At 51.1% G+C, this 20,560-nt stretch overlaps 9 protein-coding genes across 9 annotated transcripts; 6 read left to right on the top strand and 3 right to left on the bottom strand.

Moving 5' to 3' along the window:
• Positions 1-68: 68 nt before the first annotated feature.
• Positions 69-2,085, top strand: M438DRAFT_268800 (MFS general substrate transporter; the record flags this gene model as incomplete). The annotated part of the gene is made up of 5 exons (XM_029900286.1): positions 69-450; positions 641-672; positions 724-811; positions 874-1,034; positions 1,087-2,085. 5 exons carry the CDS (start codon positions 69-71, stop codon positions 2,083-2,085), a joined length of 1,662 nt encoding a protein of 553 aa, XP_029763365.1.
• A 405-nt stretch (positions 2,086-2,490) lies between these two features.
• Positions 2,491-6,482, bottom strand: M438DRAFT_343552 (uncharacterized protein). Its single transcript, XM_029905009.1, has 11 exons — positions 6,228-6,482; positions 6,021-6,143; positions 4,235-5,761; positions 4,094-4,181; positions 3,881-4,041; positions 3,710-3,830; positions 3,626-3,659; positions 3,427-3,576; positions 3,358-3,367; positions 2,995-3,027; positions 2,491-2,898 (listed from the first exon to the last, which is right to left on the bottom strand). Exons 1-11 carry the CDS (start codon positions 6,274-6,276, stop codon positions 2,849-2,851), a joined length of 2,346 nt encoding a protein of 781 aa, XP_029763364.1. The 5' UTR covers positions 6,277-6,482; the 3' UTR covers positions 2,491-2,848.
• Positions 6,483-6,924: 442 nt separating this feature from the next.
• On the top strand, positions 6,925-7,424 carry M438DRAFT_163499 (uncharacterized protein). Its single transcript, XM_029899062.1, has one exon. It carries the CDS (start codon positions 6,972-6,974, stop codon positions 7,251-7,253), a length of 282 nt encoding a protein of 93 aa, XP_029763363.1. The 5' UTR covers positions 6,925-6,971; the 3' UTR covers positions 7,254-7,424.
• On the bottom strand, positions 7,156-9,688 carry M438DRAFT_292163 (DUF1752-domain-containing protein). Its single transcript, XM_029901771.1, has 2 exons — positions 9,265-9,688; positions 7,156-9,199 (listed from the first exon to the last, which is right to left on the bottom strand). Exons 1-2 carry the CDS (start codon positions 9,362-9,364, stop codon positions 7,596-7,598), a joined length of 1,704 nt encoding a protein of 567 aa, XP_029763362.1. The 5' UTR covers positions 9,365-9,688; the 3' UTR covers positions 7,156-7,595.
• A 3,024-nt stretch (positions 9,689-12,712) lies between these two features.
• M438DRAFT_268649 (DUF21-domain-containing protein) lies at positions 12,713-15,226 on the top strand (the record flags this gene model as incomplete). The annotated part of the gene is made up of 3 exons (XM_029900271.1): positions 12,713-13,214; positions 13,265-13,937; positions 13,993-15,226. The coding sequence occupies 3 exons, from the start codon at positions 12,713-12,715 to the stop codon at positions 15,224-15,226; spliced, it is 2,409 nt and encodes an 802-aa protein (XP_029763361.1).
• Positions 15,227-15,903: 677 nt separating this feature from the next.
• M438DRAFT_372718 (Thiamin diphosphate-binding protein) lies at positions 15,904-17,168 on the top strand (the record flags this gene model as incomplete). Its single annotated transcript, XM_029908365.1, has 3 exons — positions 15,904-16,196; positions 16,251-16,517; positions 16,619-17,168. 3 exons carry the CDS (start codon positions 15,904-15,906, stop codon positions 17,166-17,168), a joined length of 1,110 nt encoding a protein of 369 aa, XP_029763360.1.
• Positions 17,169-17,463: 295 nt separating this feature from the next.
• Positions 17,464-18,292, bottom strand: M438DRAFT_314168 (NAD dependent epimerase/dehydratase family protein-like protein; the record flags this gene model as incomplete). Its single annotated transcript, XM_029902594.1, has 2 exons — positions 18,200-18,292; positions 17,464-18,114 (listed from the first exon to the last, which is right to left on the bottom strand). Exons 1-2 carry the CDS (start codon positions 18,242-18,244, stop codon positions 17,464-17,466), a joined length of 696 nt encoding a protein of 231 aa, XP_029763359.1. The 5' UTR covers positions 18,245-18,292.
• Positions 18,293-18,563: 271 nt separating this feature from the next.
• M438DRAFT_363277 (uncharacterized protein) lies at positions 18,564-19,566 on the top strand. The gene is made up of 2 exons (XM_029907641.1): positions 18,564-18,872; positions 18,925-19,566. Exons 1-2 carry the CDS (start codon positions 18,802-18,804, stop codon positions 19,481-19,483), a joined length of 630 nt encoding a protein of 209 aa, XP_029763358.1. The 5' UTR covers positions 18,564-18,801; the 3' UTR covers positions 19,484-19,566.
• Positions 19,567-19,925: 359 nt separating this feature from the next.
• M438DRAFT_343545 (uncharacterized protein) lies at positions 19,926-20,545 on the top strand. Its single transcript, XM_029905008.1, has one exon. It carries the CDS (start codon positions 20,034-20,036, stop codon positions 20,337-20,339), a length of 306 nt encoding a protein of 101 aa, XP_029763357.1. The 5' UTR covers positions 19,926-20,033; the 3' UTR covers positions 20,340-20,545.
• The last annotated feature ends 15 nt before the right edge of the window (positions 20,546-20,560 follow it).

Here is a 20,560-nt window from a genome sequence, read left to right as displayed (position 1 = left end):
CACCAAGTGCTGCTCGTCTGGAAGTGCTGCCTGTGGAAGAAGAAGAACGACTGCTTCAGGCACAATCTATGACTCAGGTCTCCGAAAAGTCCAAACCTGTTTCATGGGCAAGTTTGCCCAGAAAAGATCAACTGCTCATTCTCACACTGGCTCGTCTTTCTGAACCCTTGACACAAACTTCGCTACAATCCTACATGTTCTATCAACTTCGCTCGTTCTCCCCTTCTGCTCCAGACAGCACTATATCTTACCAGGCAGGTATGCTTCAGGCTGCGTTCACGGGCGCTCAGTTCTGCACTGCATTGATCTGGGGCAGAATGGCCGACTGGGAACAGATGGGTCGCAAAAGAGTCATCCTTGTAGGACTCCTGGGTACTGGAATTGGCGCCTTGGGTTTTGGTTTTAGCAATAGTTTCGCGGTTGCACTATTATGGAGGGCTCTTGGTGGAGGTGAGTAATTCTTCCATGCCGTCGAATACACAAGCAAGTCTGGAGAGATTTAGCTGTAGCCCTGGAAATCCCAGTCTCTGTGTTGTTGGTCGTACTGCGACGTGAGGCAGCATTGTGGCTTGCTTGCCCTCTCCTCTCGATGGTGCTCCCCAAGAATCCATGTGGAAGACGCCTTACTGACATAACACAGCACTCAACGGTAATATTGGTGTGATGCGTACGGTATGTCGTCAACAGGTTATGGTCAGCGTTTGATGCTAATCGCAATGATAGATGATTTCCGAGATCATTCGCGACAAGAAATATCAGTCGAGGGCTTTTCTCCTTCTGCCAATGACCTTCAACGTCGGTGTCATCGTTGGTAGGCCTTCAAAGATAGTTTATGTTTTACCAACGACTTGCTGACATATTCCCTCGTCGTAGGACCAATACTTGGTGGTCTACTGGCTAATCCTGCAGGAAGCTATCCTTCGCTGTTTGGGTCGGTAGCATGGTTAAAACAGTGGCCATACGCACTACCAAACATGGTCAGTGCTGGTTTCCTCTTTCTTTCAGCGATGGTGCTACTCTTGGGGCTCGAAGAGGTGAGGCCTTTACTCCGCACGTTCAGCGTGATTTGACATTAACACAGTTTAGTCCCACGAGGCATTGAAAGATAAGCCAGACCTAGGTCTACGCATTGGCCGTTGGCTTACACGAACGATCTTTCGGTCGGACATCAGTCAAGACTATCAGGCCCTGTCAAGTGACGAGATGGATCCCTCGACCATGGAAATGCAATCACCAACCGATGAACCGCCAACACCCAAGTTATCCAAAATCGGAAGAAAACTACCCTTTTCTCGTATATGGACGGCTAATGTGCTTTTCACCTTCACTGCGCACTTTCTGCTAGCCGGCCATGTAGGCACCTTCAACAGTCTTTGGTTTGTCTTCTTGTCAACCCCGAGATATGTCCCTCATGAACAGACGAACAACGGAACGAATCCAAATTCAAGTCTTGGGGTACCACCGAACTACAAACCACATCCACCAATCAGCTGGACGGGTGGTCTGGCTCTACCACCAGCAAAAATTGGTACAGCATTAGCCATACTAGGCGTTGTTGGTATATCCCTACAACTCCTACTTTACCCAAAAATATCCTTCCGCTTAGGCACCGTCACTTCCTTCCGGCTGTCACTCTGTTTTTTCCCTCTGGCTTACTTCCTCGTGCCGTTTCTTTCACTCGTACCCACAACGTCCACCTCACCCGCCGCAGCTTCTGGGCCTTTACTCTGGGTATCAATCGTCATTGTCCTCTGCATTCAAGTAACAGCAAGGACTTTTGCATTGCCAGCAACAGCGATTCTGATCAACAATGCATGTCCCCATCCTTCAGTGTTGGGCAGTGTACACGGACTAGGTCAAAGTGCGAGCTCAGCCGCTCGCACCATCGGTCCTCTGGTATTGAGTTACCTCTATGGAGTGGGGCTTCGAAAGGGTGTGGTTGGACTGTCTTGGTGGTGTATGGCTGGTTTCGCGACAATTGGTGCCATGGCTGGTTTGTTTGTCAAGGATGGTGATGGACACGAGATTTGGTTGGAAGGGGAGAAAGAGGAGGAAGAGGATCAGGGTAAGGTTCAGAGGCATTGAGAACATACCGGATAGGAACAAGTCGCACAGAGAGGTGCACATCTTGTAACAGAACAGATGGACGAGAGAAATGGACGATATTATAATGATTGCTGACTGGCACTTGAAGGTCTAATGATGGAAAAGTGAGGAGCATTCAAGGGTAGAGAAACACCTGCACCTTACCGAGAGCCAAGAGAGTCTCGATGTGTTATCTCAATGCTCACCAAAGATACAGAGCACAACGACTTACGAGTATTTGTACTGGGCTAGGAAGAAGACGGAGACAGGGTTACCCCACGAACGTAAACGAGCAGGTTCCATGACTTTAAGTATGTGTTTTTTCTGTTATGTCATGTTTGCACACACTTTTGGTGTTTGAGACTAATTGGATATATTATCCATAGTGAGTTGCAATGCGGGTGGCATGGTTGTTGTCATTCATCTCCCAATGGCACAAAGAGAGGGGGGCGTCAAGGGTTGTAGTTTAGCAAAACTGAGGCGACGAGTGGGGTTTCGGAGAAAGGACTCTCCTACAAATACGCTGAACGTATGTTTACATAATGCGAGAGCGGTCGGTATTTGATGTCGCCTACGTTCTTACCATCTTGTCTTCCATCTTGAGTGCCTGGGGAGAAGTCTCATCAAGGCTTCATACCTTCCTTGAGCCGAGGCAGTCAGGCTCGCTACTGCAGTCAGCCAGTCTCTACTTGGGTTGAGTACGGTGTAGAACGCGAGTACGAAGTCACACGCTCGAGCTGAGCGCTGATCTTATACCTCGAGTCTAACTACCGCCAACCTTGGTGCCTGGTCTGCGCTTGTACTTGCGAGGGTCTGAAGAATCGAACAATCGTCAGCGATCTGTCAAGTCACGCGCAAAGAGGCTTTCTGATATCGCCAAGCAGAGGGACGAGGGTTGATTGTACTTGCCTTTTCTGCTCATACGGGTCTTGTCCCGGGTACCTGGTCATACGTCAGCCCCCATGATCAACTGTCTTTTTAGCGTTTGTCACAGTCGCAACGGTAAACTGCTGCAGGTCCAGAATCCGAAAGAGCCCAAGGACGGCACTAGAAGCCTCGTGTCGAGGATACCTAGGTACCGCGATTAGGCTTTCACGCCGGTGCGCGGGGAAAGCTGGAGCTCGCGGGGGTGCATGGAATCCGCCGGGACCAAGGAAACGTCATTGCCATCAAAGACCGCCGGATATGGTCTATCGAGACTCGAGTGATAGGGGAAGATTGACGAGGGAACGGAGGGAAAACCGGATAAAGTGATGGAACAATTTGTCTTACCTTTGCCTCCCTGGAGCAAATTAGTTAGCATATGCTGGAATGGACTTTGGAATAGAGTAGAACACGTACCTCCCAGAATCCGTGACCTCTTCTGGCAACCATGCTAGCCCTACAGAAATGGCAGGTCTCGGGGGCGTAGTTTTGTTCTCTGGAACAGTAACCACAAATCATTCGATTTGCATGCTCATTCGGATGAGACTCTTTCTCATCGTGACATCTCTGCAAAACAGTCAGTAGTGCCCCTGACAAAACGGCCCATTTAGCCTACGTCGCAAGCGTAGACTTTGCTACAGCATGAGAATCTGTGTTGGCTGTCAGCGTTCTGTACAACATTCATGTCTGCGAGACACACCTGAACCATCGATACGACTTTGCGTAGTGGGTACAACGACCACGTCTTGGAAGCTCTTGCCCAGCGACTATACCCAAATTCTCCTTGATCTTTCTTCGGGCAGGCGCACGACTTGCTCGGACTTGTACCGATTAGCTACGACCCTCAAGAGTCTGAAAAGATATCACATACCCGCGGCAGCGCTAACGTGCAAGAATTTGGTTTCTGGGATGCGAAAACTCATCTTTCGATGGCATTCTCTACAAATAGACAGGATCGAATCTCCACGGACACCAACTACACCTGGTGCCGGGTACGATGTCGAACATTCGGAGCATGTTGGGATGAAGTTACTGTAGAATTATCAGTTTATTATTCCATAGCTCTTGCAAGGTATACGCTTGCCTTGGAAGCATATCGACCACAGTGCAGCCGTCCAAATCGAGATAACCAGCCCTTACAGAGTTCTGGTGGATGAGATCGGCACGGAAGCCTGTTACTGTCAGCCATTTTCAAAGAAACCGTCTCGACTCAAAAGTTCCATACCAACTGCGAGATTGTTTGCGCACTTCTTGCAGATTTCGTCTCGCATACCAGTCACGTCACCCTTGATGTTGTTTCTTAGGCGCTGAACGTCAAGCAAATCCTTGCAACGCTCGCACTTGACAGTGATGCTAAGAGAGACAAGCTCCAAGAGTTCACAGCCGTACAACTCCAGATTAGGAAATGATAGCATTATGCCACGTTCTGCAAGCCCTGAAGTTGGGGCAGGCTGTTGCTCTGGCTTATCAGAAGACTCCCCTTCTGTCTCATCTCCACTATCGTAAGAATAAGAGTCATCACTGCTCCAGCCATCAGGGCCGTCCGTTCCCTTCGGTCCGTCGTTGTTCCATTCTGGTGGCCTGGGAATGACCTGAATGTGCGGTTTGTCAGAGTTCTCGCTTACAGGCACACCAGAGACCTGAGTCGGAACGGGCACCACGAGTTCTGCCCTGACCGCCTCGACAGACTTCGATTGACCTTCGGGCAAGGGGCCTGCCTCCTTGGGAGTAGACATAGTATGTGCGTGCTGAGTAAGAAAGTTGATATGAGCGAGTAGATTGAGACCGGTCTCGCTCTTCACTCTTTCTTGGAACGCTTGTTCAAGGGCTCTTGCTGCAGGATCGTTGTTGCCATTGACCTCGATGCGTGGGGTGTGTAGATTGTAAAGTTGCGGCACAACCAAGCGAATGGACTTTTGATTCCGCAAAGCTTCCGGTAATGCTGTCTTCTTAGTAGGTTGGAAGGGAATGGTGAATGAAACATCGTCGGAGGATTGGACGAAGCCTGGTAAGCGGCCGAGTCTAGCAACAAGTTGCCTGATGTCAGCTTGACGCCTTTTCTCGGCTTGCGACTTTTGCTCGCTGGTAAACGATGGGGTAGGCTCTGAACGACGAGCGTTCGCAACCGGCTGCAGTTCAGATGTCTTAGTTCCCAGCCGAGTCTGCTCTTGTGGCTCAGAACTTGGTGCGTTGCGTATGATCTTCACCGTATCTGCTTTCTCTCCAGAGAGCAAGGTTTCCAGTTGCTTGTCAAGGCGGTTAAAAATTCCAAGAAGCGTCGCATTTGGTGATTCTGAAATGATCTGGTCAAAGCCGCGTTCGACATTGAGTTGGAATCCGCGAGGCATCTCTTGGTTTGTTATGCGCAGACTCGGCTTGTCTTTTGGGTATGACAACGGTATAGTAAGCGAGCAGTCTAAGAACGGGAGATCGAAAGGGAAGTCAGGATCGCTTGGGGCTAGCTTCAACTTCAGAAGTGTCGCATCCCGTAGAGCCTCTTCGGTTGGAGCAAAACGACGACGAAGTTGACCCAACTGGAACACTCTTGGATCTTCTCGTTCTGTCTTAGGGACAGGTCGAGAGACCACTTTGGATCTATCCACTGATAGTTCGTGTTGGCGACTGGGGATAGCAATCTCACGTCCATCTCCACGTTCTGGTTTCGGTTTGGCAGCCCGAGGTTTGGTTTCCAGTATTTTCGGTACCGACGAGTCTGCATGAACAAAGGGACAGTTCGTGCCAGCCTTGCAACCTACTCAATGTTTAGTGAGTCATTGACACTCTGGTACACCGTGTGCGTTCTGGGCAATAGAAAAATTGAATGTTGCCGGCCAGCTACGATTTGTGTATGTGTTCATGAAAAGCGTGTACAGATTAGAAGTAGCAAGGTGCTTTCTTTGCTTAGAGCTACATGCTCTCGATTCAAAGGGTCTTCTCAATTTCCCTCCAACCCAATTCTGGCAATCGAAATTTTGCGAGGATGATAAGATGAAGGAAATAAGACCACTCACCCTTCTTCGAATTGTGAAATCGACAGACTTGTTTCTTCTTCTGAGTTGCGTGTGGTTGCAAAGTAGCACTTACCCCAGTCTGAGGAGGTCCCGCAGCAGCCAGCGAAGTCGTGTCGCCCACATCTGCAAAGCCGTGAGCAGATGATCATGAAAGTGATGGCATACTTCGGTTGAGTGCCAGCACATAAAGGTCCGAATCAAGCTCACCCGTTTCGTGACCCCCTTGCACCGCAGCCGAAGGACGTTCGGTCGCCATTCTCTGCTCTTGAATCTCGGGCACAGGAATTGTGCTCGTGATTATTCGGTAAGTGATGTGCTTTACAAACCCGGGCACGTATTCCGCTCTGTAAAATGCGCCTGGAATCTTTCGCACAGCTTGGAGAGAATTTGATGTCGAAAGTATGTGAACACAGCTCACTCAATTCTCACATGTGATGACGAGCCGAAAATGTTGTCATTGTTTGATCTTTCATGAGTCATGAGCGAGATGTGGTTTGAACGAATCAAATCGTTTGTTTACTACCTATCCTACTTTCCGCACCAGCTTGGAAAGGCAATCTACATGAATAGATTTCCAATACAGGTTGCAGCATAGCGACCACCTCCGCCCTATATGGGATGTGGGACGTGGCTGAACTCAACGATCACTTTTTACCCGTTTGCGATCCTTCCACAGGAGTCGAGTATGAGAAAGACCGAGGTATCACAACGACACGACGACATGGTTGAGACTCGTTCCGATGATTCCGCCCTGCTTTACAGACACATGGGGCAACTGCGATGATGAACCATTGGCAAAAAAAAAGAACGAGCCGTTAAACTCAGGCTTTTAGAGATCTAGTACGATTACAGCACACGTCATTGCAACTCTCTCCAGCTCTAGTCTTGAATCCGCATCCACATGGTTGACGAGAATGGAGAGCTTGCTTTGAATGATTTGTGTTGTTGCACATGCGATGCAGCGATTACTGGGTCCGAACACCGAATAAATCTGCAATCGAAACCTGCATTTACTCTATTCATAGGCGAAGTAGAAGAAGCGGTGAAAGGTACTCTGGTCGGAGTCGCACTGCTTCGTGTCTGACACAGCTCCCAGAAGTGTTGACGAGACGGCACCACAATCGTGATCACAAGGACGGGATGTTGTTTGCATTTCTATCGTGTTTTTGGATTTCATCGGCCCATCGGCCCTTCCTTCAAGAAGGGGGAACATATGTATATATCGTACAGTAATGATTGGTATTCAGCACTCATTTGGTTAACGCCTGCAACATCCTCCGACATCATTCGGGCCGAGAGCAATGCAGGCGCTGTGGACATGAGAGACTGAAGATCGAGCATCGTAAAGCAAGTAAAAGACAAATAGAGTAAACCGCACGTTGGTATCGAAAAACAATTCTTTTCTGTTGCCAGTGGCCAGAGAATGATGCCGTAGTCCCATGAAAAAATAATATCAAAACACCGACGCGATGCCTGCTCGCTGATGCAGAAAAAAAGGAGAGAAGAAAACAATGCGTGTCGCTAAAATGCAGTAGCAAAATCGGATGAAGTGAGCATGAACAGAAGGTGGTAGTTTTACCAGCCTTTAGCGTGGTATTCCTGGAGTCCCTGGTTAAAGTATTCGTTGGAGAATTTCTTCTTATCATTCTCCTTGACCGACATGACCATTTGGGGTTCGGGATGTTGTTTGAGATTCTTAATGTCGTGAGAAGTATGCCTGCGTTTCATGGCGGCCAGGTTGTTCGAGCTTTTGTGCTGGCGTTCCCAGAGAAGGTTTTTACGCAGCGACTCTGTTAACTCGGTGGAGAGCATATTGCGCCTTGTGGTTCTTGGCGAGAGTGCTGGTTGGTGTGTGTTTGAGGTCGTCATGATGATAGGCCGCGGTTGAGAGGCTTCAGAGACATCCTGCGCTTGTTGGGAGAGTTGCGAGGGGTGCGAAGTGAAATCGGGACCAGCGCGCTCGACATCACGTCTGTGAGGTGATGGGGTGGCAGAGGGACCATTTGGAGAAGCAGCACGCGAACGACGGAGCGCGGGAGTTGAACGAGAGGCAGCGTTTGCCATGGCGCGAGCGCGATCCGGTTCGTGCATCATGGTGGTGAGCATAGATCGGCGGGACGTCAAGTTGGGTTGTGAGTCGACACGGCGGAACATGCTCTTGTTTTCGTCGGCCGACGAGTTGCCGCTCTCACCAACTTCGTCGTCTTCCCAGTCAGAAGAGTCTTCGTCCTCTTCGATGACACTTTCGAATGCATCATCGTCGTCCTCATCATCCGACTCTTCGAACACAGGGCTGTCAGTGATGGCTCTGTCTTGGATGATATCCCTGAAAGAAGCATGTTTCTTGGGCGGGTGCGGCAGTCCGGTAGATAACGAGCCTACGCTGTTGTGTCCCATGTGGCTATCAAGAGAGCTTTCTTCTTCGCCGGAGGAGGCACCGAGAGTGAAGGTCGCGCCCTTTTTCGGGCGGTTGAGACGGCTCGGATGGTATTGAGGCGAAGTTTTGAGGATGGGCGTCGGCTGCGTCGCGGCGAGATTTGTTTGTGAGCGGTATGATGATGGCACTTCGGGTCTGAAGCCTCTGACAATGTTGTGGGTGCTCATCTCGGTGGATGAACTTTCAGACGACGACGCAATGGCCTGGGAATCGGTGCTGCTGACGGTCGATGTCGAGGGTTCCAGATGGCTGGGGGCGGCAATGGTAGGGATGGGAGTGGCGACGGTGCGTTCGGGTAGTAATGCGGGTGCAGGTGCAGATGGGGTTGGTTTTGTCGCGGTAGGGGTCTGATGGTCGTCGGAAGGCGGCGGGCTGGGCAGTGCAGGCGAAGGCATGGACAACGCGGACAGAGGTTCGAGGCTCTTCTTTTCCTTGATGGAGATGACCATCTTCTCGAGGTCGATGGGCGTGATGTGGTTTTGTTGGCGTCCCCGGTTGCGGTGCTCAGACGATTCGCTCCTTCTCAACTCGGGTCTCACCATGGGAGAAGGCAGCAATGACGACACGTCTTCTTCGTCCGACTCGTCCGACGACGACACGCTACTCGACAGGGCGGGCAGAGGAATGTTCTTCCGAGCACGCGGCATGCGGGAACACACAAACGTTTCGCGATTCCAAAGACGCCAGCTGAGATTCTCTAGGCGCTTGCCGTCCTCCATTGCGTCTGAGATCTTGTTAAAAACTGCGGAAGGAGCGAACCATGTTAGCAACAGTGATCGACTGAGCAAGGATTGGCTGCAAAAATACCTGACCACATTCCAAAGAGGTCCTCTACTGAGCGGGTGTCGATGGTATGCATTTTGTCGACGTCAATCATGACTAACGAATGTTGGGGTCGGAAAGGCATGGCGGCGATATGAAGCAGCAAATGCTGCTGGTTGTGGGTAGAGTGAGACTGGATAGGGATCCAAGGGACATGTAAGAGTTTGGCGACTCTTGGTTGGGGCGCTCTGTTTGCGGTCGATGTTGCGTCAGACGGATCGGCAGAACAGGAGTAGTCCGGATGTAAAAAGGGCCGGATGGATGTGTATCGCAGTTGATTTCTGCGACAGCATCTAGAAAGGCGTGAGTTCGATTGTAAAGAGCGACGGCAGCCTGTTGCAATTGTATCGATTCCAGTTACGGTGCGGGGATTGTCTACGTGGGCGCGTTATGGGGGCGATGAAGCATCTGGCAGCGGACAAAAGGTGGGAGGCCGGCGGGTCGCAGTACTTAACAATCTCCCGCGCGCCGTCGTCAAGAGACTCTCACCTTTTCGTGGCTCCCACTAGATCAACCTGGCGCTGAGCTAGCCCCGCAAGGTGCAATCGCTGGCACTTCGGGCTTTCGAAGCAAAAAAACAACGTACGCCCCTCGGTTCATTCGGAAACTTGTACCGGCACGCCTGTTCGGGATCAGGTCACAGCTCTCTTCCTCCAGACCATCTCTCAAAGCTCATTCTGGGGTCTGCTCTGACCGATGACCCATTTGCTGGCCCATTGACTGCCGCAAATGGCTTTGTTTCATTCACAAATCGTGCGTTGGCTGGTCACGCCGCCTTTGCTTTGTTACACCGTTCGCTTCTTGACAAACGCGTCTCTTCATCTGGCGCTAGAAGTGTTGGCCGGACTAGGCATCTTCCAGAATCTGAGAGAGAACCGATCAACATTATTATTTTAGGGGGTTCTTGCATGCAGCTTGGTTGGCGGGACATGTGCTTGGTGTCTCCTGCAGCTTTGAGAACACGCCCAGGACCCTTACTTCCGTTGTACATGACTCGATACCCCGTTCCTCGCTGATGACTGTGATCTGAGCAGTCAGATCTTGTCCTCCCGCCCATAATGCATTCAAGTGCTGTGATCCGAGGCCCATCGTCTATAAATGTAACTGTTGGGTGCGACTTTGCTTGTCTTTGGTCTGTATTGGCAGTCGATAAGACTGTTGTTGGCAAGTCGCAGACGCCGTTGGAGCCACAAGTCTGTCGGCGAGGAAAACCACGTGCTTGCGCTCGTGGCTGTGACTCTCTTCACGGCCTCATGGTAGGCTTGGGTTTGGCTTGCTGAGAGCGGGCCCACGAAAAATGTAGCAAGGTTTTAAACGCCAGAAAAGTCTGTGTTTCTTACCGGTCCCTTTGCGGCGGTCTGTAAAGCGGCCTTTCTTACAGGTACGAAGGGCCAAGAAGGAAATCCGACTGCGCCTGCTTGATCGTGTCTTGACTCGTCATATCGCAGGCTAGACCCTCTTCAAAGGCTGGCCTCTATTTATTGAAGAACGGAAAGAGGCCAGCATTCTAGACACGCCGTGAGTTGGCGAAAGAGATGAGAATCACATGTCTGAGGAAGTTGGGCTGCTTGCAAATCATCAATCCAAGACTCGGTTGTCCACTTCTCGAACAGGCAGATGCGCAACCCGGTCTGCTCCGCAATATCATCCTCATGACTCTTCCCGGTGTGCGGGTAGCTTTGGAGAAGAAAATGCTTGGTGTTGTCAAACCCTTTGAAGCCGGGGTGTGTCGAACGCCGATGGAAATCTGAAGCTGTGATTATTACTGCCGGCAAGAACACCGCTGTGTTCCTCTTGGCCGGGAATCTACACTTCGTGACTTGCTAGAAGCTCTCATTTATCGTTTTTTACAGTCTCTGCTCCGTACACCCTCCGTTAGCTATTAATGGCATGAGGGGTAGTTTCCGTCCCTGGACCTGTTGCGACTCCGGTCAGCAGCTCGACTCGGTGAGCTTATTTACGCAACAAGCAAACGTCTCTCACATTGCCACTAGGTACTGTATTGATTGAAGGTTTCTCGTGTCTTTGCACGCTTGTCCAGGAGACCCTTCCTTCAGAACCCGTGCGCGTTTGAGGAAGAATGGCGAGAACAGGCTTCAGCACTTGCGATCGCAAACATATCGCGGGTTAGGGCAAGATCGGCTGCTACTCCGATAGGATCAGACTCGGGCCGCTGCTTTCGGGGCCGAGGGCTTCATCTTGTTCCATCAACGTGCACTGTGTGCTTGTCTCCCTTGCATTGTCTGTCGCCATACTTACTCGACAGTTTGGCAGTGATGCGCACCTTCACAGCGTGGTGATCTCAAGCCTCCGGACAAATAATGTGCGTAAACCGAATGGCTTTAGGCTGAGAGTCGCCTATCTACCGCCTATAGCCGGGTCGGAATTGTAAAGGCAGCGCCACTAGTCCACCGCCTACCGGTCACGCGCGTACGGCAGACCGTTCCACGCTGATACAGGATAAACGAACATTGAGATTCCCGGAACGAAGGGTCTTAGGCTGTTCTTGGCTGGATATGGCGTCTGTGGGCGGTAGTTTATATAGCAAGCAGATGACCTGTGCCTGACACAGACGTGGGGGAGGAATTGCGAGCGACGGTTGGTCATGTTACCCATCGAATGTGTTGGTTAGTAAAGTCTTGGTCTGCGATGAGGTGGATCAGCTCCTCAGACATAGATGTTAGCTCACTGTCCTGACTATTGACAGTTCTTGGAGACAGCACTGTTCAGGTGTGTTGTCGCTTGATGGTGGCGCCTGTCACGACCATAATCAGTGAAACGCTCAAGAGTCTGATCTTGATGACTTAGCACATAGACCTTGGGGGAAGGCCTTCCGGCTGTCTATCTCTGGGACAACAGTATCATGTATGCTCACGTCGAAAGATAAGAGATGAAGTGGGTAGGTAGTCCGCGAAGATATTCAAGTGTGCGAGCCTTGTCATGCAGAAATGTACCCGTCCTGAGAGAGACAGTACATCAAGCACTCCAGAGCTCCCAATCTCATACCTGCAAATTCAAACAGCCAACAGCACGCCGTAGATGTCGAAGCTCGAGTTGAGTGCTTGTGGAGAAAGTGGTAAATTCGGGGGTACCTATCAAGTCTCGGGTGGCCGACTTCTCGGATGAGCAACTCTTGTACGTTACCGTGGCTATGACGAAGCAAAGTCTCCGGTGGCTGGAGGGATGCGAGATGGACAGGTAGTGTTGGAGGCCTTGTGCTTTCTTTAATGGTTTGACAGACGCAGTGGACTGCTAACTGACTCGTGGCGGAGCGGCAGTGATTCACGATTCAGTCGAAGGAAGCAGCGTCATAATATGCAAAGTCTTGGCGCTGGAGAAATAGCGCAACTTCGTCTTTTGCTGGGCCGCACGAGCAAAAGGATCTTTGAAGCATTCTCGCGGTCAACAATTCCTTGCTTGTCAGCAGCTCTCGATGTCTCTGGCGCATGGCATCCCAACAGCTCGTGGGCCGAGACGTGCAGGCGTCGTGACACCGGCGGCCTTTTCGATCATCAAGCTCCTCGGTGCCTCGCTCATCAACCTGCCTCTGTCGTACGCCGCTCCACTGTTCACAACCTCCGACTCGCCCATCTACAGACGCGAGGAGCCCGATCCAAAGTCGCCTGATGACCCTCAGCTATGGATCTACTTGAGCGTTGCCATTGCCCTGGTGCTCCTGGGTGGAGTCTTCGCTGGCCTGACGATTGCTCTCATGGGTCAAGATGAGATCTACTTGCAGGTCATTGCAACTTCGGGTGAAGGAAGCGAGAAGAAGAGTGCGGCCAAGGTTCTGAGGCTGCTGAAGAAGGGCAAGCATTGGGTCCTGGTCACTCTGCTACTCAGCAATGTCATCACCAACGAGACTCTGCCCATCGTCCTGGACCGTTCGCTGGGTGGTGGTTGGCCTGCTGTGCTGAGCAGTACCGTCCTGATTGGTATGTCTGCCAGCGCTGTACACGACTGTCGAGAAACTAACAAGCTTCAGTCATCTTCGGTGAGGTTGTTCCCCAATCTATCTGCGTTCGTTTCGGTCTCCCCATTGGCGCCGCCATGTCTCCCCTCGTTCTGGGTCTCATGTGGATCATGGCCCCAGTGGCCTGGCCCACAGCCAAGCTGCTAGATTGGTTGCTCGGCGAAGACCACGGCACTGTCTACAAGAAGGCAGGCCTCAAGACGCTCGTCACTCTCCACAAGACTCTAGGTACCACTCCTTCAGATCGTCTGAACGAAGACGAAGTCACCATCATCAGTGCCGTTCTCGATCTCAAGGACAAGGCTGTTGGCGACATCATGACCCCCATGGGTGATGTCTTTACCATGTCGGCTGACACGGTCCTGGACGAGAAGATGATGGACACGATTTTGTCTCAAGGATACTCTAGAATTCCAATTTATGCCCCGGACAACACTCGCAACTTTATCGGCATGCTGCTCGTCAAGATCCTCATCACCTACGATCCTGAAGACTGCCTGCGCGTTCGCGACTTCGCTCTTGCTACTCTCCCAGAGACTAAGCCCGAGACCAGCTGTTTGGACATTGTCAACTTCTTCCAGGAAGGCAAGTCTCACATGGTCCTTGTCTCGGACTTCCCTGGTCAGGACAAGGGTGCTCTTGGTGTCTTGACTCTGGAAGATGTTATCGAAGAACTCATCGGAGAGTAAGTCGTGACCTCTTCATTTCGCCGCCTCTATCACCTACTGACGTGTTTACAGGGAAATCATTGACGAGTCCGATGTGTTTGTCGATGTGCACAAGGCGATAAGACGCATCGCACCGGCTCCGCGCACTAGATACACCAGGGGTAATCACGTTGTTGATGCTCCTGCCACCGATGACGAGACCGATGTTGATGAGCGAACCCACCTGCTTGGTCCCAAGGATGCAAGCAGTCAGAGTCGCAAGTCTTCGCTCACAGGCTCTCGCGAGGCGACTCTTCTCTTGCGCAGACGCAGTAGCACAAGCAGCGACAAGAACAGACCCTTGCCTATCCGATCAAACACTGCCGACTTGCGCCAGCACCTGAAGCATCTCGGCCCAAGCAACGTTGCAAGCCGTCCAAAGGCCACCAAGTATACCTCCGTCAAGATCAAGCCTGGTGTCGGCACCATTCCTGAAAACCATGTACCCACTCCGGCCTCAACACAAGAACCCAGTTCTCATCAAGCAGACACCTCTCAGACGATTGTTAATGGTGGTTCATCTCGACCTGAAGGCGGCGAGGGTGCCGGTCTTGTTGACTCGGCTGGTGTCGACGCCAAAGATGGAGCCCACGCTGTCGCTCATGGATATGGTACCATTTCTCCTGGCTCCAAACATGACCAGTCTTCCATTCACGAAGAGTCTGAATTCCACATCGAGGCCAACCCATCTTCGTCTCCCAAGCCTATGACCGCCAGCGAAGCATCCGCGTTTGCCGACAGCCATACGGCAGCAAAGCTTGAGGCGGACGCAAAGGCCCAAGAGAACGAGCAGCAAAATGGTAACCACGAATCTACCGAACAAGAGCAGCCCGAGCTGCCTCAGAAGCTGGTCGTCAAAGGAAGCACTTCTCGTCCCATTTCTCGCGACAGGAGAGGCTCGGAATCATCTCACTCCACGCTTGGAGAAATGGAAGAGCGTCCTGAATACAAGGCCCGTCGTGCTGTAAGATCGGGAAGCATCACCGAAAACATCATCGACGTAGGCGGCATGAAAAAGGTGGTCCTGGAGGCCAACAGCTCGTCTGATGGAGATGATCAGAAAGCCATCGAAACAAATGATGGCGCAAACGACAAGCATGGCCATAACGACGACCAGGATGACGCTGGCAACGATGATGGAGGTCACGACGACACGAAAGGTAGCAAAAAGAAGAAGAAGAAGAAGCGAGCAGGCAAAAAGTTCCGCAACAAGGGCGACTCTGTCAAGAGCCGCAGCGGTGACAGCACTCCTCTGTTGAATCAGTGAGCGTTCAAAAGTTGATGAAGAGGTGGCTCTATTTATTATGTTTGATTATTATTTCCTTACGACTGATCCTCTACGCATAGCGGCGTTTCGATCTTTCCGTTCTACACAGGTGTACACATAGCTTTCAACATCAATATCCGCGGTTAATAGGAGACTCGTTTTGACATGAACAAGAACTTCAAATCCTCTTGACGTTTGGTCCGTATTGCACAATGTTTTAGAGCAAGCGTGAGGGTGAGGAAGGAGCAAGTGTGACATGTAAGTTCTTACAATTGGTAAGAAATGCCCCTACTATAGTTTATGAACCATACTCATGGCAAGCACTCCACGGATGCACAAATATGCTATATTGGCTATCAGCTACTAGAAGACACAGTGCTTTATGAGTGGAGAGGAGAGATAGTGTGAAAACATGGAGGCTCTGCTCTCAATGAACAATATATCAATCACGAAAAGCATGATGCATTATTTCAAGGGAGTCAAGGTTGCGCTTCCATTGAGCTGGGAACCCCAGAAATCATTGAAGTGTGAAGTGAAGGTCATTGAAGGGAGAAGGTGGTATCGTAGGGCGTACTGAACCCCGCATTTATAGCCGGCCGAGGGCCTGTCTACATCTCCGAGTACCTTGATGGCACGCATCTTCTTCCACTCTACTTGCAAACATGTTGTCGAAAACAATGCGCCCTCGTCGTCTCTCCAAAACAGGATGTCAAACGTCACGTCTATACTCGACTCTGTTACCTCAAGCACGACTGAACACGCCGACGGATTTCGAATCCACTTCCTTGCTTAACCACAACTCGAGATCTGCATTGTCCAGCAGCGAACTATCGTCCGATGTAGGTGGTACTGCAACAAGGTTGAATCTGTTCCAAGCCATCAACTCGGCCCTTTCACACGCGCTCCGATCGGATCCTCGTGTCTTACTCTTTGGCGAAGATGTGGCTTTCGGAGGAGTATTTCGCTGCAGGTAGCTATATTGCTGCATGTTTCTTTGTGGGAATGATCTAAGCATGTATCATAGTATGAACTTATCATCCGAGTTTGGAGACGATAGAGTCTTCAATACACCCTTGACCGAACAGGGAATCGTTGGATTTGCTATCGGAGCTGCTTTCGAGGGCATGAAGCCAGTTGCTGAAGTTCAGTTTGCCGATTATGTGTACCCTGCTTTTGACCAACTGGTCAATGAAGCAGCAAAGGCTAGGTTTAGGGCCGGTGTGAATGCAAAAGCACAAAGCTGTGGAGGTTTAGTGGTTCGCATGCCTTGTGGTGGTGTGGGACATGGTATGTTATGCCAAGTCAACTATGTTCGCGCGACTAACTAGTTTGCAGGTGCACTGCAAGTCTTTTCCAGTCAGCGATTACACGGGGCATGCTGACACATCACAGATATCACTCTCAGTCTCCCGAATCACTCTTCACACACATACCAGGGCTACGAGTAGTGATGCCACGAGGACCAGCACAGGCCAAGGGACTTTTGCTCGCAGCAATAGCAAGCAACGATCCTGTTGTGTTCATGGAACCAAAGATTCTGTACCGTGCAGCAGTCGAATACGTGCCCACCGAGGCATATGAGATTCCTTTGAGCAAAGCAGAGATCGTCAAGCCCGGCAAAGACATCAGCATCATCAGTTACGGCACACCGCTATACACTTGCTCAAACGCTATCGAGAAGGCCGAAGCAGACTTTGGCTGCAGCGTTGAGCTCATTGACCTGCGGACCATCTACCCGTGGGACCGACCTACGATCATTGAGAGCGTCAAGCGGACTGGAAAGGCTATCGTGGTTCACGAGAGTATGAGCAATTCTGGAGTGGGAGCTGAGGTGGCGGCGACAATCCAAGAGAGTTGCTTCCTGAGCCTGGAAGCACCTGTTGCAAGAGTTTGCGGCTGGAGCACGCACATGGGTCTCATATACGAGGTGAGCGAAGAATAAGATGGCATTTGACAAAACGTGGCGCTGACTACTATAGCGCTTCAACATTCCGGATGTGACACGTAAGCAGACGGCATGATGTGTTGGACATGTACAACTGACCAGTCGGATGAACAGGTATCTACGATACGATCAAGACAACTCTGGACTATTAGGCGACGCATGCTAGAAAGAGGATTCAGTTCAGGTGCAAAATCATAGTTGAAGGGTTGGGGGGAAAGCATGTTAGGTGTTTGGTGTAACTACTTCTCCATGAATGTAGTTTTGCTTCAAAGGCCCCGTTTCTCTAGAAGAATCAAGTACGGTTCCACTCAGTCTTGCCCAGACGAACGATGTCACCCTGACTGAGCAACCAGACATTTCGCTGGACCTTGCCCTCTACACACTGCAGGGCGGCGGATACAGCAGCTTTGGCGATAATGTCGGCATCTTGGGCCCAGAAGTCCTTGAGCCATGGCTCGCTGATCTTGCCAGCCCAGGCAGCAATCTTGCGAATAGCAAACTCCGGGGGCCTTGAATCTTCTCTCGTGCCGACGATCAAGCCTGGACGTAAGATGACGGTGTGTTCGAAGCCAAGAGCTTTTACGGCCTCTTCAAGTTCGCCCTTCATCTTTGGGTATGCGAGAAAGCTTGTGTGGTTGGCACCGCCCGAACTGATCAGGACGTAGGTTGTGGCACCCTTCTCTTTGGCAGCTTTGGCGAGTTCGAGATTCAGGTCATAGTCAATCTTGCGTTGGTTCTCTACGCTACCGGCAGCGCCACGGGTGGTTCCAAGAGCAGAGAAGAAGATGGACGAGGCGTTTGGATAGAGCGAGGCCCACGTCGAAGAATCGGACGAGACGAGCGGGTGGACTTTGGCAGCGTTGATAGGGGGGTCTTTACGGGCAAAGGCGTAGAGATGCGAGACTCCAGGATGCGACGATAGGACGGACAAGATGTTGGCGCCCTTGGGACACGGTTTAGCAGCTCTTCATACTGATGCATTGACTTGTCTGGCCTGTCTTCTGTTGTCGACGAGGGACAGCACTCACAACCAAGCCTGTGCTACCGGCGAGTGTGCATGTCAAGTCTGCCATTCTGCGACTGTTGAGCGTGTACAGTCGATGTTTATGAAGCTCGCGGAGATGTTGCGACGCTGCTCTGATGGAGACTCAAGGACAAGTGCACGGCCCTGACGTCGGCAGCCCGACGCTCGTCGTAACTTCGTATATCGGCTGCCAGCCTGCCATCCACCCTCTATCTGCTGTTTGTCACTCTCGTTATCAATCTTTCCTCTACCGAATTCTCTGCTCAACCTCAACAACTGAACCACTCCTGCTCCGACATGCTCCTGGCGTCCCTTGGTTACTTGCTCGTCAATTCCCCGTCTGAATTCGGCCCAACGTCGTCTATCATCTCCTACCTTTTCACCTAAATCTATCACTTGTCACCTGCGAATCTCAAACGGTATGTATTTTGTATCAATTCACTCGGGACCCACCTTATCCAAGGAGGCTGCTCTGTCGCCATACTATTTCCTACGTCACGCACGCCAATCTCTTACTTCCATCTGCTTCAGGACGCCTTTGGGGATAACCGACAACGTGCTGACATTCCAGTCATCAGAGCGTCAATTTAAAAGGCCATCCACGATATGCTGAACGTGCGAGCTCTCAACAAACTCCTGACGGAGAATGTCGACCACAAGGTCTTCGTTCGTTGGTTGTAAGTCATCTTGAGTGACGCTTCGTTCTGCATGTGTGCTTATTTTCCGCAGTATCATGACGCCAAACGGATCGTTAATGGCATACACCCTACCAGCCAATATGAAGGAACTCCGTGACCAAGTTGCCTTAGTATCAATATCTTGGAAGGAACACCTAGAACGCAAAGACAGCGAGAGATTCGAACCACAGTATAGCCAGGGCGGTCCAAACGAAGCTCCGAAACGTGTCATTCGACCCAATGCTCTTGAAACGCTGACTGTCGAGTTCGACAACCGAAATTTGATCGTCAAATACTTGCAACCCAAACTACTCCTGGTACTCGAGGGCGGTGTACCGCCGGGGAGAAAGCGCGAGCTCAAAGTGACAGCAGAAGCACCGGATGATGCGCGGTACCCTTCCGAAGACTCGAATGGTGCGGATCGGGCTGATACTATGCTCGGCACATCTGTCGGATCAAAGGCATCCACCACGGTCAGCAGCACACAACGGCTTAGTGTTCTTCACATCCAGCGTAGGAAGATGGAGATGATGGCTGAGACAATCAAGCGAGAACTATCTGGATTCGAGGCATGTGGTGCTTGCTATCTGACAAGCTATTATCGTAACTAACAGCGTGTTAGATGCCTGATGATCCGAGCAACAAGTTCTTCTGAGGATATACCCCCTGACTTCTTGCCATATTGAACGAGCGAGGTCTTTCTATGGACGATTATGGCTGTCTAGCGAAGGCGAAGGAAGGATGTTTCATGGATCAAGTTTACTTTTAAGATACCACCTGTTTAGTAATGCAAGCGTTGAGCGATTTTGTTTCTTAATTACAACAGGAGACGCCAGGACGATCTCAGTATAGAAATAGGTGCATAGACAGGAGCAAAGACCAAGCACATTGAGTGAGTAGGTAGTGGTAACATACTCGAGTAGCCTGCACAAGCTTGATTGCTCCACGAGCTGCATAAGAGTTGCACATTTAGTGATGATGACGTTTAGCGCGATTTCCCCAGTGACGTTTTAGACAAGCACGTCAAGGCCGAGCTAAGCAACAAAGTGAATTGAGCACGACACGACTCGAGCTCTATCTCTGTCTCTCTCTGTTCCTCTGCATCAACCACATCCAATCCTACAAACAACCCAAAGACCACAACAGCATCTTACCGCAAAGATGATCACTGGACCTCTCAGCCGCCGTCTTCTGGCCCAGCAGCCTCGCGTCCTCAGCCAGCGCCCCATCGCAAGAGTTATCAGCAGACCTCTATCATACACATACCAGCTGCAAGCGCGCAAGGATGCTCAAGACAAGGACTCACTCAAGCCGGAACCTAATGAGTACAGCAAGAGTGGCTCCGACGATGAGGCCGCCCGCGTTGAGGATACTGCTTTCAACCCAAACAAGACAACACCTGAGGAGCAACACGACTCTGCCGAGAGCGAGTCCGGAAAGGTGAGGATCCTGCGTCTCTACGATTGACTTGAGCTGCTATGTTACTGCGCTGGCAACGGGGCAGACTGGCCACAAGGCACGAAAGAAAAACCGAAGCTAACCACTCGTAAGCTTGGACAGGCATCAAACCCTCTGAACGTCAGCCCTGCAAACCAGGAAGTCAGCAAGCCCAGAGGGGCTACAGAGGGTGGACACGAGGGCTCGGCTGCTTCGTCGAGCGACAGCCCCAGCGACCGATCTCGCTCGAG

Source organism: Aureobasidium pullulans (assembly GCF_000721785.1).
Source record: "Aureobasidium pullulans EXF-150 unplaced genomic scaffold scaffold_4, whole genome shotgun sequence".
Classification (NCBI taxonomy): Eukaryota; Fungi; Ascomycota; class Dothideomycetes; order Dothideales; family Saccotheciaceae; genus Aureobasidium; species Aureobasidium pullulans.
Note: the sequence above shows the minus strand (reverse complement) of the source record. Positions and strands in the feature narration are given on the sequence as shown.

Coding starts and splice junctions, on each gene's coding strand:
- M438DRAFT_343545 (XM_029905008.1), top strand. CDS start 20,034: ATGATCACTGGACCTCTCAGCCGCCGTCTTCTGGCCCAGCAGCCTCGC.
- M438DRAFT_343552 (XM_029905009.1), bottom strand. CDS start 6,276: ATGGCGACCGAACGTCCTTCGGCTGCGGTGCAAGGGGGTCACGAAACG. Junction 3,577..3,625: donor GCAAAGTCTACGCTTGCGAC/GTAGGCTAAATG, acceptor ACTGTTTTGCAG/AGATGTCACGATGAGAAAGA. Junction 2,899..2,994: donor GACCCGTATGAGCAGAAAAG/GCAAGTACAATC, acceptor TCGATTCTTCAG/ACCCTCGCAAGTACAAGCGC.
- M438DRAFT_292163 (XM_029901771.1), bottom strand. CDS start 9,364: ATGCCTTTCCGACCCCAACATTCGTTAGTCATGATTGACGTCGACAAA. Junction 9,200..9,264: donor CCTCTTTGGAATGTGGTCAG/GTATTTTTGCAG, acceptor CTCCTTCCGCAG/TTTTTAACAAGATCTCAGAC.
- M438DRAFT_163499 (XM_029899062.1), top strand. CDS start 6,972: ATGCGATGCAGCGATTACTGGGTCCGAACACCGAATAAATCTGCAATC.
- M438DRAFT_363277 (XM_029907641.1), top strand. CDS start 18,802: ATGCTGAACGTGCGAGCTCTCAACAAACTCCTGACGGAGAATGTCGAC. Junction 18,873..18,924: donor AAGGTCTTCGTTCGTTGGTT/GTAAGTCATCTT, acceptor TATTTTCCGCAG/TATCATGACGCCAAACGGAT.